The sequence below is a fragment of the Gymnoscopelus braueri genome, assembly GCF_963280865.1.
Source record: "Gymnoscopelus braueri genome assembly, chromosome: 9".
NCBI classification, from domain to species: Eukaryota; Metazoa; Chordata; class Actinopteri; order Myctophiformes; family Myctophidae; genus Gymnoscopelus; species Gymnoscopelus braueri.
The window spans coordinates 10,736,372-10,749,931 of record NC_137610.1 but is presented as its reverse complement, the minus strand read 5'-3'; the positions used below and the strand labels follow the sequence as shown (position 1 = coordinate 10,749,931).

General features: G+C 42.5%; 1 protein-coding gene across 1 annotated transcript in view; it reads left to right on the top strand.

Moving 5' to 3' along the window:
* Positions 1–11,618, top strand: part of grm3 (glutamate receptor, metabotropic 3) — a gene marked incomplete at both ends in the record, with an annotated part of 46,199 nt that extends 34,581 nt beyond the window's left edge. The window contains 6 exons of the mRNA XM_080437052.1: positions 1,973–2,165; positions 2,642–2,951; positions 5,926–6,119; positions 7,004–7,136; positions 11,027–11,207; positions 11,542–11,618. Of these exons, the coding sequence (XP_080293178.1) occupies positions 1,973–2,165; positions 2,642–2,951; positions 5,926–6,119; positions 7,004–7,136; positions 11,027–11,207; positions 11,542–11,618 (1,088 nt within the window). The remainder of the gene's footprint in view (positions 1–1,972; positions 2,166–2,641; positions 2,952–5,925; positions 6,120–7,003; positions 7,137–11,026; positions 11,208–11,541) is intronic.
* Between the last annotated feature and the right edge of the window lie 1,942 nt (positions 11,619–13,560).

The following is a 13,560-nucleotide window of genomic DNA, read 5'->3' as shown; positions in this document are numbered from 1 at the left end:
CATATTATAAAAGCATTTGAGCAAGCAGTAGCAATACAACTGTTGGAAGCTCTGCTTGAAGCTTCAGAGCCAACTAGATGGCACTGCACCATTGTGGGTATTCCCAGAGTCAAGAGTGCCTCAGCAGAACAGCATTAGAACTTAGAAGCAGTACTTATTTTGGAAAAAGATTTGGCCCAAAAATAGCTCCATTACTTCTATACCTTAAGCAAACAATAAAAATAATAACAACAATCTAAAATAGCCAAGTTTCATTACCTGATGAGGTAAAGGGGAGTAGCCTACATGGGAAGCAAGCCTGCTGTGTTAACTGTGCAGTGTTAAACAAACAAAGCTTTTACATGGCAACAAGCATGCTATGTTAGCTTTAAGCTACAAACAATTCGATTTTTCCACATGGGAAGCATGCATGCTATGTTAACTGTGCAGTGCTGTATAACAAACAAAGATTCTACATGCAGCAGCATGCTATGTTAGCTTTAAGCTACAAACAATTCCAGCTTTCCACATGGTAAAAGGGAGTAGCCTACAACCAAGCTTCTACTGTACATGGGCAGCAAGCATGCTGTATTAGCTTTGAGCTACAACAATTCCAAACTTCTACATGGCAGCAAGCATGCTATGTTAGCTTAAGCTAGAGCACAGTAGTGTTAGCAGCAATAAATAGAAGAAGCATTGGCTGCTGTAGCAGTGGTAAAGTCAGCATCATTAGCAAAATCATCTCATATAGCACCAAAATATCATAGAGCAGCACACAAAGCGTAGATAAGCAGCAGATAACAGCTCGCAGCAGCTAGCAAAATGCATTGGTTCAGCAACCAAGGAATTTGAAAATTTGAAACCTACAGCTGTTTGAAAACCTACAGCTGTACAACCGGCACTGACAGCCAAGCACATAGAATGAACAGAGAATGAACAGAGAACAGAGGCTGCTTAAATGAACCGCCTGAGATGCACTGTGGGTATAAGAGGGCGTGAGTGAGTTAGCTTGTAGCGAATGAGAATGACAAGGGGTTGAACGTATGACTTAAAGGAGTACAACTGAATAAGCTTGTTAGCGAATGGGGGGGTCCGGGGAGTATGAATGAAATATAAACATTCTGCCTGCCGTGTCTACATGAACTATCGTTTACACTGAATTTGTTATTTTTTATCTCCTGTTTTTATGTGCACACTATAGTGCACAGATATGTTTCTGATAGATAGAGTAGACAATGAAATTAGCTCTGGCAGACTTGTCAGGTTTCCAGTCTATGGTTCCAAGCACTGGGAGGCAAACTGGAGCCGGAAGTTTGATGGAATGCATTGAAGTCAATGAGAGGTTTTAACTGTGTGATGTGACAATAACATTTGTTTGTTTGATTGATTGTTTTATCGATCAATCGATTGATTGGAACCTGACAAATCTGCCAGAGCTAATTTCATAGTCTGCTGCCCAGTCAGAAACGTATCTGTGCACTATAGTGTAAGTGTGCACATAAAAACAGAGAGATAAAAAATACTTCTATGTCTTCTATTATTTTCCTGAAAGTATTATGTGACAAAATGGTCACAATGTAAAAAAGAAATATTGGGTAACACTTTACTTAAAGGTTGAGTCTATTATACATTATAATGCGCTTATAAGGCATTATAACACTCATTATAAATGTTTATAATCATGTATGACAACGTATAACAACATTTATGACATATTATAAGTGCTGATCATAATATATTAAATATATTATAAGCTCAGTGGAACTATGGAACTACCTTAACTTAGTTAGTGTCTTTGTTATAAGTTGTTGTAGAAAGTTCTGCAGAAATCTGCTGGTGATAGAAGGATAGTCCAGTCCACCCAGGACCATGAATTGTTTGAAGCAGATTGAATAAATGAATTGATTTAACGACCCTGTTCAATGCATACACAGTCAGCACCACTTTTCGAAGCAGAGTCTGCCATTTTGTTTGTATTATGGCCACATTCCAGGTGAGTACTGCTGCTGGATCTGCACAGCCTGTGAGCCTCACGAGTACCTGGCTGATGAGTTCACCTGCGCACCCTGTGCCCCTGGTCAGTGGCCCCTTGAAGAGGACCCTTCATCCTGTTACGACCTCCCCGAGGACTATATCATGTGGGAGGACTCCTGGGCCATTGGACCAATCACCATCGCCTGTGTGGGGTGAGATGATCGTGTGTGTGTGCGTGCGTGCTTGCGTGAAGATAGAGCAATGAGGACGATTCTAGGTTTAGGTCCAGGATTAGCCTAGCCAGTGTACAGTAGTATATGTCTTTAACCCATTAAAACCAGGGAAGCATCTGTGAAATTTTTTTTATTTTGTGTTGGCTATTCAAAAATAGCAGATATACAATTTTTTGACATTTTTGAAAAATCCTGAAAAAAATTAAAAAAATTAGAATTACGAAAAAGATTGAGAACTAACTGATTTAGAAGACATTTGTAGAATTGGCCTCAGGTCTTAATGGGTTAACCAAATGGACATATAGTATTGTGTAGTAATAGTAGTCAATAGTCATGATCATAATAATCATAAAATACTAAAAGTAGTCAAAAATGTACCATGTGTGTCCAATTATACATTTTCATGTATTTCCTATATTTTGATGTGGATGTTTTTTTGTCCTCCCTATCCCCAGGTTCCTGTGCACAGGCCTAGTGTTCTGGGTGTTTGTGCGGCACAACAACACACCCCTGGTCAAAGCCTCGGGCAGGGAACTGAGCTACTTCCTGCTGCTGGGGGTCTTCCTGTCCTACGCCATGACCTTCCTCTTCCTCGCCAAGCCCTCGCCCGCTATCTGTGCCCTGCGGCGCCTCGGCCTGGGCACCTCATTCGCCGTCTGCTACTCTGCCCTGCTCACCAAGACCAATCGGATCGCCAGGATCTTCAGCGGGGTGAAAGACGGAGGCGGAGTCACGCGCCCACGCTTCATCAGCCCCTCCTCTCAGGTGTGCATCGGTCAGCTTGTCAGTCTGATAGCATGTGCTTGAGACGGACGGCTGGGAGGATGATGGGTGGATGGATAGACGATGCCTGGATGTTGTATGCATTCATTGTAAGCATGTGTGGGGGCACTGACAGTCAGACCGATTGATGAATGGACGGTTCGATCAATTTGTAGGATTTGTGGATCAGTGGACCAGTGGATCAATGGATCAATTAAAGCAGGGGTCTTCAACGTTTTTCAGGCCAAGGATCCCCTAGCTGAGAGAGAGATGAAGCAGGGACCCCCACTAGCCTATTTATTGTGTAAAATAGATTCATAGATTTCATATAATAGTTTCATAGACATTTTGACATCAGCACTATCATTGTGTAGCGTTGTGTTGGGTTCATGTTAATGTGTATTTTCAGACAGTTAACCACTTAAACCTCCAATACTTTGAAAGCTTGTACTTGGTCTGCTCTTTTTCCCCTCTTTGCCAAAAATTGTTGTGGGCTTGTATCTGCTATTTTTGGCTAATGTTCCCCTCAGGATAGGGATGCTAGGGTTCAAGTGGTTACACACACACACACACACACACACACACACACACACACACACACACACACACACACACACACACACACACACACACACACACACACACACAAATCTCTCTCTGTCTCTCTCGTTCTCTTTCTCTCGTTCTCTCGTTCTCTCTCTCTCTCTCTCTCTCTCTCTCTCTCTCTCTCTCTCTCTCTCTCTCTCTCTCTCTCTCTCTCTGTCTCTCAGAAATAAGCATTGACCTTGTATACTACTAGAAGTTCTGCCCGCTACGCGGGCAGAATTCTAGTACCCCCCCCCTAACCCCCCCAAAGAAAATTTAGTTTGGGGGTACAAAATCATGGGATAAAAAAAAAATAAAAAATACCCAGAGGGTTCGCCCCCCCCCCCCCCCCTGGGGTCTCCAGGCCGTGACCTACAGACACGGCGAAGGAAAACTGTAAAGCCACAGCCACACATGCAAGATGTTGCACATGAACTCTGCAGCCGCACTGAGGCGCTCCAACACAAACACTCTGACATTAAGCTGCACACAACAAACATCAGCAGCACACACAACATTCACCACAATGCCAAACAAATTACGTCCGCGCAAAAATAAGCGAGGGCTCGCTTATTTTGGGGTTCAAAAATCGTGGGATAAAAATTTCCCCCCAAAAAGTTTTTAAATTTTTTTAAATAATTTTACTCCCAGGGGGTCCGCGGACCCCCTGGGAGTCTTGGGGACCCCCACGAAACATCGCGGACCCCCGTGACACATCGCGGAGCCCATCGGCTGTTTTTTGTTTTTCATGAAGAAATGTCCCCCAAAAAAGTTTTTTAATTTTTTTAAATAATTTTACTCCCAGGGGGTCCGCGGACCCCCTGGGAGTCTTGGGACCCCCGCGAGACATCGCGGACCCCCGTGAAACATCGCGGACCCCATCGGCTGTAATTTTTTTTTCATGAAGGTGGTTGCTTGTTTCTGGCGCACATCTGGCAACACTGACCTGTGTGCTTGTCACCCCAAACGTGGCAACCCAGATGCCAACGGTGTTGTGTGGGGACATTACAAAAGCAGCTGCGTGGTGTTGGGTTTCACTCCACGCATGCGCAGTGCGCAGTTTTTTTTCCCTTTCAGCCAGTTTCCCCTACCTTTCAGCCAGTTTCCCCTACCTACCTACCTACCTACCTACCTACTAGAGATGCGCGGATCGCGGTTTTAGCCGCGGTTGCCGCAGTTAACCGCAGTTTGGGTGGATTTGGGTCAATCAAATATAATTATTAATTCATATTGGATAAACCGCGGGTGAAATAATGCGGGAATTAAATTAATGATATCAATCTATAGGCCTATAATAGCTTTTAAAAAGCACTACATTTCACCGTGTGTGCGTTTGTAGTATTTTAATATTACGTCATTTTACACCAGGCACAAAATAGCCGCTCACGACATGTTGCTTTGCAAGCAGCCAGTGTTGCCAGGTTGCGAGAGAAATAAGTAGCCAGGTCTATGAAAACAAGCCCAAAACAAGTGCCAAACAAGCCCAAAAGTCGCAACACAGAGCATTGTTTTTGCTCTGTGTTTTGTTTTCACTTTTTCTTTCTTTTTCTGTAAAGCACTTTGAGCTGCATTTATGTCATGAAAGGTGCTATATAAATAAAGTTTATTATATTAAAAGTCGCTTATAAAAAGCTTATAAAAAGCCGACATGGCAACAAAGTGGTTGAAAGCGAAAGTAACTTAATGAAGACGTTCGCTTGTTGTTACCATGGTTGTGGATTGTATACAGTCACTGCATCGCGACAGTGGTGAGTAACACTGTTTATAAGAAAACTAACATCAGGAAAATAACAATTATTTGGTGCGGTTGGTGCGGATCTATAAATAGGATGATATAAGTACCGCGGGTGGATGGCGGATGGATAATGAACTTGTTAACGCGGATTTGGGTGACAAAAAAACCCATCCGCGCATCTCTACTACCTACCTACCTACCTACCTTTCAGCCAGTTTCCCAATTGTATAGATAGATAGGATAAGCACTCTATTTGTTTAATGGATTTGTATTTCAAGAGATGCCATATATGCAAATGCAACATTAGAAAATAAGCCTTTTTTTATTGTTATGTGCCAGACAATTACAGACACACACACACATACACACTCAAGTGGTTAATGTAAGAAAATAAAGAAAAAAAGTTCCTATCACACAAAGTAACTCTGAGGACCCCCTAGGGGTCCCGGACCCCCTGTTGAAGACCCCTGAATTAAAGGATTCATGGATGGATGGACAGACAGACATACAAAGAGACGTACATACAGCATGACTGTCACTGTATGGAGAGTGAACCTCGCAATGAAACATCTTTAACGACTCGTACCCTTCCTTGCCTCTCCCCTTCTGCTCACCTCTCAATCCCTGGTCCCCTCGCTCCTCTCTCTCTCTCTCCAGGTGTTTATCTGTCTGAGTCTTATCTCGGTCCAGCTGGTAATGGTGTCCGTGTGGCTGCTGCTGGAGGTGCCTGGAACGCGGCGCTTCACGCTGCCAGAGAGACGGCAGACGGTCATCCTCAAGTGTAACGTACGGGACTCCAGCATGCTGCTGTCACTAAGCTACGATGTGCTCCTGGTCATCCTGTGTACCGTGTAAGTCAGGGTTTCTCAAACGTTTTCATGTCAAGGACAAGGAAAAAACTCCCACGAACCTATCTTCAACTGCAATTAAAAACTTTTTTAATTTCATTTGAAGTTTTTTCTTCAGTGCGTTTGGGACCTCGTTTGGTCTTCTCGTACGCACCTGTCGCCTTTGTAGGTGTGCAAAAGACTTGCTTTTTATTATGTCAAGGACACCCAAATTGATACATATTAGGCCGCGGACCATCCATTTGAAAAGATTTGTTGCCAGAGACCCCCATAAGAGATGTTAGATTAGATTTAGTACATCATTCTATCTATACTGTAGGTGGGGAGAGAAACCGCAAGTCATTCTCTTATACAGTACCTTCTCTCATTGGACTACCTTCTAGCTGGTGAAATTATAGTAAAATTAACCACTTTCAACCTGGCGTCCATATTTTGGGCATATCAGGCAAAACATCTTGAAACGTAGAGAAGAATATAGGGGTTGTATGTGTGTTTATGTAGTCTTGTATGTTATATCAACGCGATCTCTTTTTTTGTATAAAATGCTATACATTTGTACGTGTATGTAACATAAAAACTGTAAAATAAAGTTGTAAAAAAAATAATAAAAAAATAATAGGACTTAAGTTGGACTCCCCCCATGGGGACTACCCCTGGGGTGTCCTCGGCTCTCACTTTGAGAACCACTGGTGAACATAGAGAACTTTCTTCTGTGTGAGTAAAAAGAGAAGTTCAAAACACACCATCCTCCATTGTCTAAAACGTATTTATAATTTGATACCAAAGAAGTAGGAAAGCATATGATAAGGTCATAAGGTCCGTAGTTCACTTGGCATTGACTTGCCATCTTTTGTTTGTCTATAAGTTTTGATTGTCTATGATTTTAGGTATGCGTTCAAGACCAGGAAGTGCCCGGAGAACTTCAACGAGGCCAAGTTCATTGGATTCACCATGTACACCACCTGCATCATCTGGCTGGCGTTTCTCCCCATCTTTTATGTTACATCTAGTGACTACAGAGTAAGGTCTCATACACACACACACACACACGCACACACACACACACACACACACACACACACACACACACACACACACACACACACACACACACACACACACACACACACACACACACACACACACACACACACAGATATGCTTGCGCTGTAGTCAAAGTGTAATCCTGCTAGCAGGGGTCCCCACTCTGCAGCGCTGTGATGACATACAGACAGGATCTGTTGTGTTGCACTGCTCACACGTCTAGCTTTAACAGCAAGAGGGGTGAGTTTTCAACTGATCCATGTAAGTCTTACATAGGCCTACTGGATATACTGTATATATAGAAAACTTTTAAACAGCACCCATCGGCTGAAACGTAAATTGGCGCCTATGAACACGCACACGCACTCACGCACTCACGCACTCACGCACACACGCACACGCACACACACGCACACGCACACGCGCACACACACACACACACACACACACACACACACACACACACACACACACACACACACACACACACACACACACACACACACACACACACACACACACACACACAGATATGCATACCTGCACACATGCCTACATATCATTAGATTAGATGTGGGGTTTTTTTTCTTATTATTTTTTTAATTTTGTAACCCTTTTTTCACCTGGTGCCAATTTTCTAAGTGATCCTGGGCGCTACACTCCCCCCACCAGCTTAGAGAGCCCAGAGCCGAGCTCATGCCTCCTTCAATGCATGAGAGCCAACTGACCTTCTTGTCACCTGACAGGGGGGAGTTTCCCCGTTAGGACGAATGTGAACGAGATGTGCTTTATTATCCACAAGAGAATTTGGTTTTCTCGGGTCAATGCATACATTCACGACAAGACCATAAATAAATATACACCACTCACTCACATTCATCCATTCAAGTGCACATACAGATGCTTGCACAGTGTACAGACAGCTATACACACACACAGTATCAAAGGACCAGAGAGAGAGGGCTGCAAATGCAAGGGCAGTTCCTCTGATCACCATAAAAGAGACAATCCCGTACACACACACACACACACACACAAAATCTCTCTCTGTCTCTCTCGTTCTCGTTCTCTCGTTCTCTCGTTCTCTCGTTCTCTCGTTCTCTCGTTCTCTCTCTCGTTCTCTCTCTCTCTCTCTCTCTCTCTCTCTCTCTCTCTCTCTCTCTCTCTCTCTCTCTCTCTCTCAGAAATAAGAATTGACCTTGTATACTATAGGATAAGCACTCTATTTGTTTAATGGATTTGTATTTCAAGAGATGCCATATATGCAAATGCAACAATAGAAAATAAGCCTTTTTTTATTGTTATGTGCCAGACAATTACAGACGCACACACACACACACACACACACACACACACACACACACACACACACACACACACACACACACACACACACAGGTGCCGATTCCGAGAAAGTCGAGCACCTACTGAAAATGTACTTGATAGGACTGCACCAGTCGGATGGGACCAAATTTGCATTGATTTATAGCAAACTGCACCCAGCAAAGTCTCATATACGCTGTGCGGCACAGTCTACATTGCAGAACAAGTCACCAACCAACATTGGCAAATGTTAGACGTGCCCTGTGCAATTGGAATGATTAATCGCTAAGGTGGAAAGCATAAGGCGAGCAATTTAGCACCATGTTGACAGAGATCACCAAAATAGTGAAACTCGCATACTGACTGCCCCTGCAACAACCTGCAGTTACTGTGGCGTCTTACTTATCTGGGGTCCACAATGGGACAAGCAAGTCAAGTCAAGTCAAGTCAAGTCTAGTCACATTTATTTATATAGCACATTTTTGAACTGTGACAACAGTGTGTCAAAATATGAACCTGGATAATCGCATCAAGTGCACTGCACACCAGTGGTGTAAAGTAACTAAGTACATTTACTCAAGTACTGTACGATTTTGAGGTATTTTTACTTTACTGGAGTATTTCCAGTTTTCAATACTTTTACTTCTACTCCACTACATCTCAGAGACAATTAGTGTACTTTTACTCCACTGCAATTTTTTTTAAACTTTAGTTACTAGTTACTTTGCAGATCTTACTATCTTGCTTGGTATGAATGGCCCAACATCAAAATAACGTCAGTGGTGAGTAAAAACCAAATCCATATTAGGCCATAGAAAGACAACTTGAAAGATGTGCATACACCTGTCTATGCCGGCAGTCAATACCTAGAAGGAGACATTTCATTTTGATTATACCAGTCTTTTTGTGTTTAGCCAGCAAACGGTTTAATAGCACGATAAATCATTGAAACTCAAGTTAAAACTTCCTTTGAGACACAACAAAGTTTGGCCTTTGTGGTCCCTGCTGACTTTATTGATCCACACATAATTGATAAACTCTGGTTTATAAACGACTATTCTCTCACTCAACAGCCCCATGAGAGAATTGGTGGAATCTGGATGTATTTGTTATCTACTATATTTCTCATTGGGTTTCACTCATCATGTATTATGGATAAAGCATTTTGTAACTCCAAAAGGGGTGATGGGAATATAGTTTTATCATTATAAAGTGGACTGCTATCAGTATCACCCTTGGCAGCAAGGAAATTGATGAATTTAGCATTTTAACACTAGTATTTAGCCGTGAGTTTAGCCTGACTAGAACGGGCACCGGCCTACTCGGGAACGATGAAAGTCGCGAACAACGCAAGTTGGAAATGCATGCCCCACCCGGTTATGCAATACCCATAGTACCCGTTGTCAGAGTGCCCGTTGTACCCGTCTGTCTATGTTCCTTTTATACGCATATATAGAGATTTCTGTATCTGCCTGTCTGTGTCCCTTGTATACCCATATATGGAGTTCCGTGTCAGACAGTTCGTTTTTTAACCCATTCAATCCGGGAACGCATCTGTGTTATTGTCTCCGCCGTAGGTGGAGAGTATGTTTTCGCTTCGTCCCGCCGTGTGTGAGCAAACATTGTTAGCCAAGCTAACATTGGTCAAGCTCCACGTGACACGTGTCAATATGTTGACACCAATGCCTTTGATTGGCTAGAGGGACGCATGACGAAATAAAATCCTATAAATAGGTGTGTCACTTCAAAAAGCCGTTTACGGTTTTTGAAGTGAGGTAAGACAGGATCAATCAGTCTTGATTGGAACAGTACCTTCCAGTATCTTCCAAATCACCCGTCCGTGCGTGTGTGTGTCCCTCTGAGAACACCTAACATTGGTCAAGCAAAGGCGCAGAAGGCCAAAGCTAAGAAAGCATACTCATCTACAACAGTAACACAGAAGAGGACAATAGAGTTGAATTGATCCCACAACAAGGCCGAAGTCTTAATACTGTAACAATTGGCCACCTTGATCAAATACATTATGTAGCACTAGAGAAAACTGACATAGATCAAACACACCAATCAACTGCTGAAACTGTTCAAGACAATGAAGATGAAGAAGACAGACAAGCATTTGAACAAACCAGTCAATTACGAGGACTCCCATATGACACATTGCTTCAAGAAGAATTTTTTTTAGATGCAGACACTACATATTCAGTCGCCCCTATAGAACACCAAATACCACGCGCATTCTACAAAGACGACTGGCGGAGACTTGTGCTCCGAGGAGCACATTTTCTAGTTTTAGACATTATTTCATACTTTGGCTAATCAAAAATAGCAGATATACAAGCTCATAGCGCGGCACTCGGTGCCGCGCTCTGAGCTTGCATATCTTGTATAAATTTGAGAACCGCTGATATAGCAACATGGGTTTTTCAGAAAGCAGTTAGGATTTGGAAGACATTTTGGGATAATTGAATGGGTTAGGGGCTTCCTTGTAAGTTTGAAGTATCGTGACTTGACTTCCCCAAACGTTGGTCCCTCTCCTCCTCCAGGTTCAGACCACCACCATGTGCATCTCAGTGAGTCTCAGTGGCTTCGTGGTCCTGGGCTGCATGTTTGCTCCCAAGGTCCACATCATCATGTTCCAGCCCCAGAAGAACGTGACCAGCCTCAGGCTCAACATCAACCGCTTCAGTGTCAGTGGAGGAGCCAACACCACGTATGCATCCCATGGTAGGTCACACCCAGGTTAGAATAGTTTGGGATTTTTTCATTATAGTTTAGTTTTAGTTCGTTTAGATTTTCTTTTTTTTCTAATTCAGTTAGTTTGAATTCGTTTTTAGACCAGATTTGCTAGTTTTTATTTGTTTTAGTATTAGTTTGAGTTTTTTTCATACTTTATTTGTCAGGTGCAGGATTTAAAAGGGTCAGAATAAGTTTTGTGTAATAAAAAATAAAATAAAAAACGTTGCATTGAGATTTCACATCAACCCAAAATGCTTATATTTGGTACACTGGTGTGCATGATTATCTTCCACCTTCCTCTCTCTTTCTCCATGTCTATCAGCTTCTGTGAGCGCCCACTACGTTCCGACGGTGTGCAACGGCAGAGAAATCGTCGACTCAACCACCTCCTCCCTGTGATCACACCCTAACCCCCGCTCTCCAAACCTGAACCGTCTAAGACTGTTAGTCCGTCCAAGAACGATGTCCCCATTCCACCATCGTTCCCAATCCTACACACACACACACACACACACACACACACACACACACACACACACACACACACACACACACACACACACACACACACACACACACACACACACACACACACACACACACACACACACACACACACGCACGCGTGCACAGAAACAAACGCCATCCTCGTGGACTAGAACTGTATCGTTTCACGTATGTAGAAAGTGTGTAACTATGATTAAATTATTTTCTATGGATGTACATATACAGGGAAAAATATTGTAAGTAGAGAAACAAAAGAACAAAAAAAAAGTTTCTAGGAGGAATTTTTTGGAGCCTTTGTTTTTTTGATAGCTTTGTTATGATGCTGTGTATATAGAGACACACACTCAGTCATGGTTATTGACGGGGTATTGAGGTGGGGGAGGGGTCGCTGGAGTCCTGGCTCCACCCACCTCACCTGCAATATCCCACAACGTTTTTATTCAATTTCTCACCTTGCTTTTTTGTAGGTCTCATTGTTATAACTGATTGCGTGTGCATTTCTATGGTGCATCTGTACATTTGTAAATAATAATCCTGATGGTTTAAACAGCACAACATTGACAGTATTATAACCCTAGAATGAGTGTGGGTGAAACTTTGAGTTGGATAGCTTAGAATGGCTAGAATGCCAACGTGTATAAAACAAACAAACAAAAAACATTAAAAAGAATAATAATAATATCATTGACTCAATACTGTGGCAGAAACATCCGTTGTTGTTTTTTTCTCTCTGGATGAGAATTGATCTGTCATCGTGGTAGATGTGCTTTGCATCCTGTCATAGGTCCGTTTAAAGACACCCATTGTGGCTGTTTGTGGGTGATTATGTCTTGCTTTTGATACAGATGTTTTGTTTTGTTTTCTACTTCAAATCCTGGAATCCCTTTATTGAAAATGGCCATATAGATCCAGACCTGTGCTCACCAAAGGGGCTAGTGTGTTCACTCCCACGCTCAAACTACCATCTCGCTGTGATGACAAGAAATGATAACAGGCTGAAAATTGTAAAGCACATCAAATTGCACTCGTTTCGCAATCAAAACGCCATTTACAGTCCGAATAATAGACTCACAAGTCAGTCTCTAAATGCTTCGCTCAATAGAGACTGAGGACGATGTCCAAGCTTTTGTTACTAAAAACTGGTTGGAAACTATTAAGAGTTCTGTATTGCAGAACAGCAATCCAGACGCATTGGTAGGTGGATATCTCTAATCGTCTGGCAACGTGAGACTAGTAGTGTGATTGTTCGCTAAACAAAGGAAATTGGTGTCTTATTTGGAAAATTGTTAATTCACTCGAATTATTTGAAATTGAAGTTAAAAAAAATCATTTTTGTAGCAGTCTATTTTGATGAGTACACACTGAATTTTCTTCAACCAGCAGGAGGGTGGTTTGGCCGTGTCTATTGTGTCCCGTAGATACAGTATGTGATGTTTTGAGTATGGCTATGTGCCTTAATGTGCGTTTGGTAGCGCTCCTGATAGAGGTTGCCCGTAGACGTGAGCCAGAGATCTGCAGTATGACTCTAATCCTAAATCCTTGTTTTGCTAAATGTAAAAGTGGCCTCAAATTACATGTGTAGCCTACGAAGGCAACATCGCCCAACTTAGTAGTACAACCTATGTTGATTGTTTACGTGAGAGAATGTGGACAGAGCTACAGTGAATCCTGAAATTGTGTGATGATTCTCCACCCAACTTCTTTCTTTTAAGATCAAAATCAGTAGTGGAGGGAGATTTCTGTCAGACATTATCAGGTGCATTCATATGCACGCTAATGAGCTGATGCAAGGGGTCCGGATGTTGTGATTGTTAAACCATTTTTGACAAAGAAT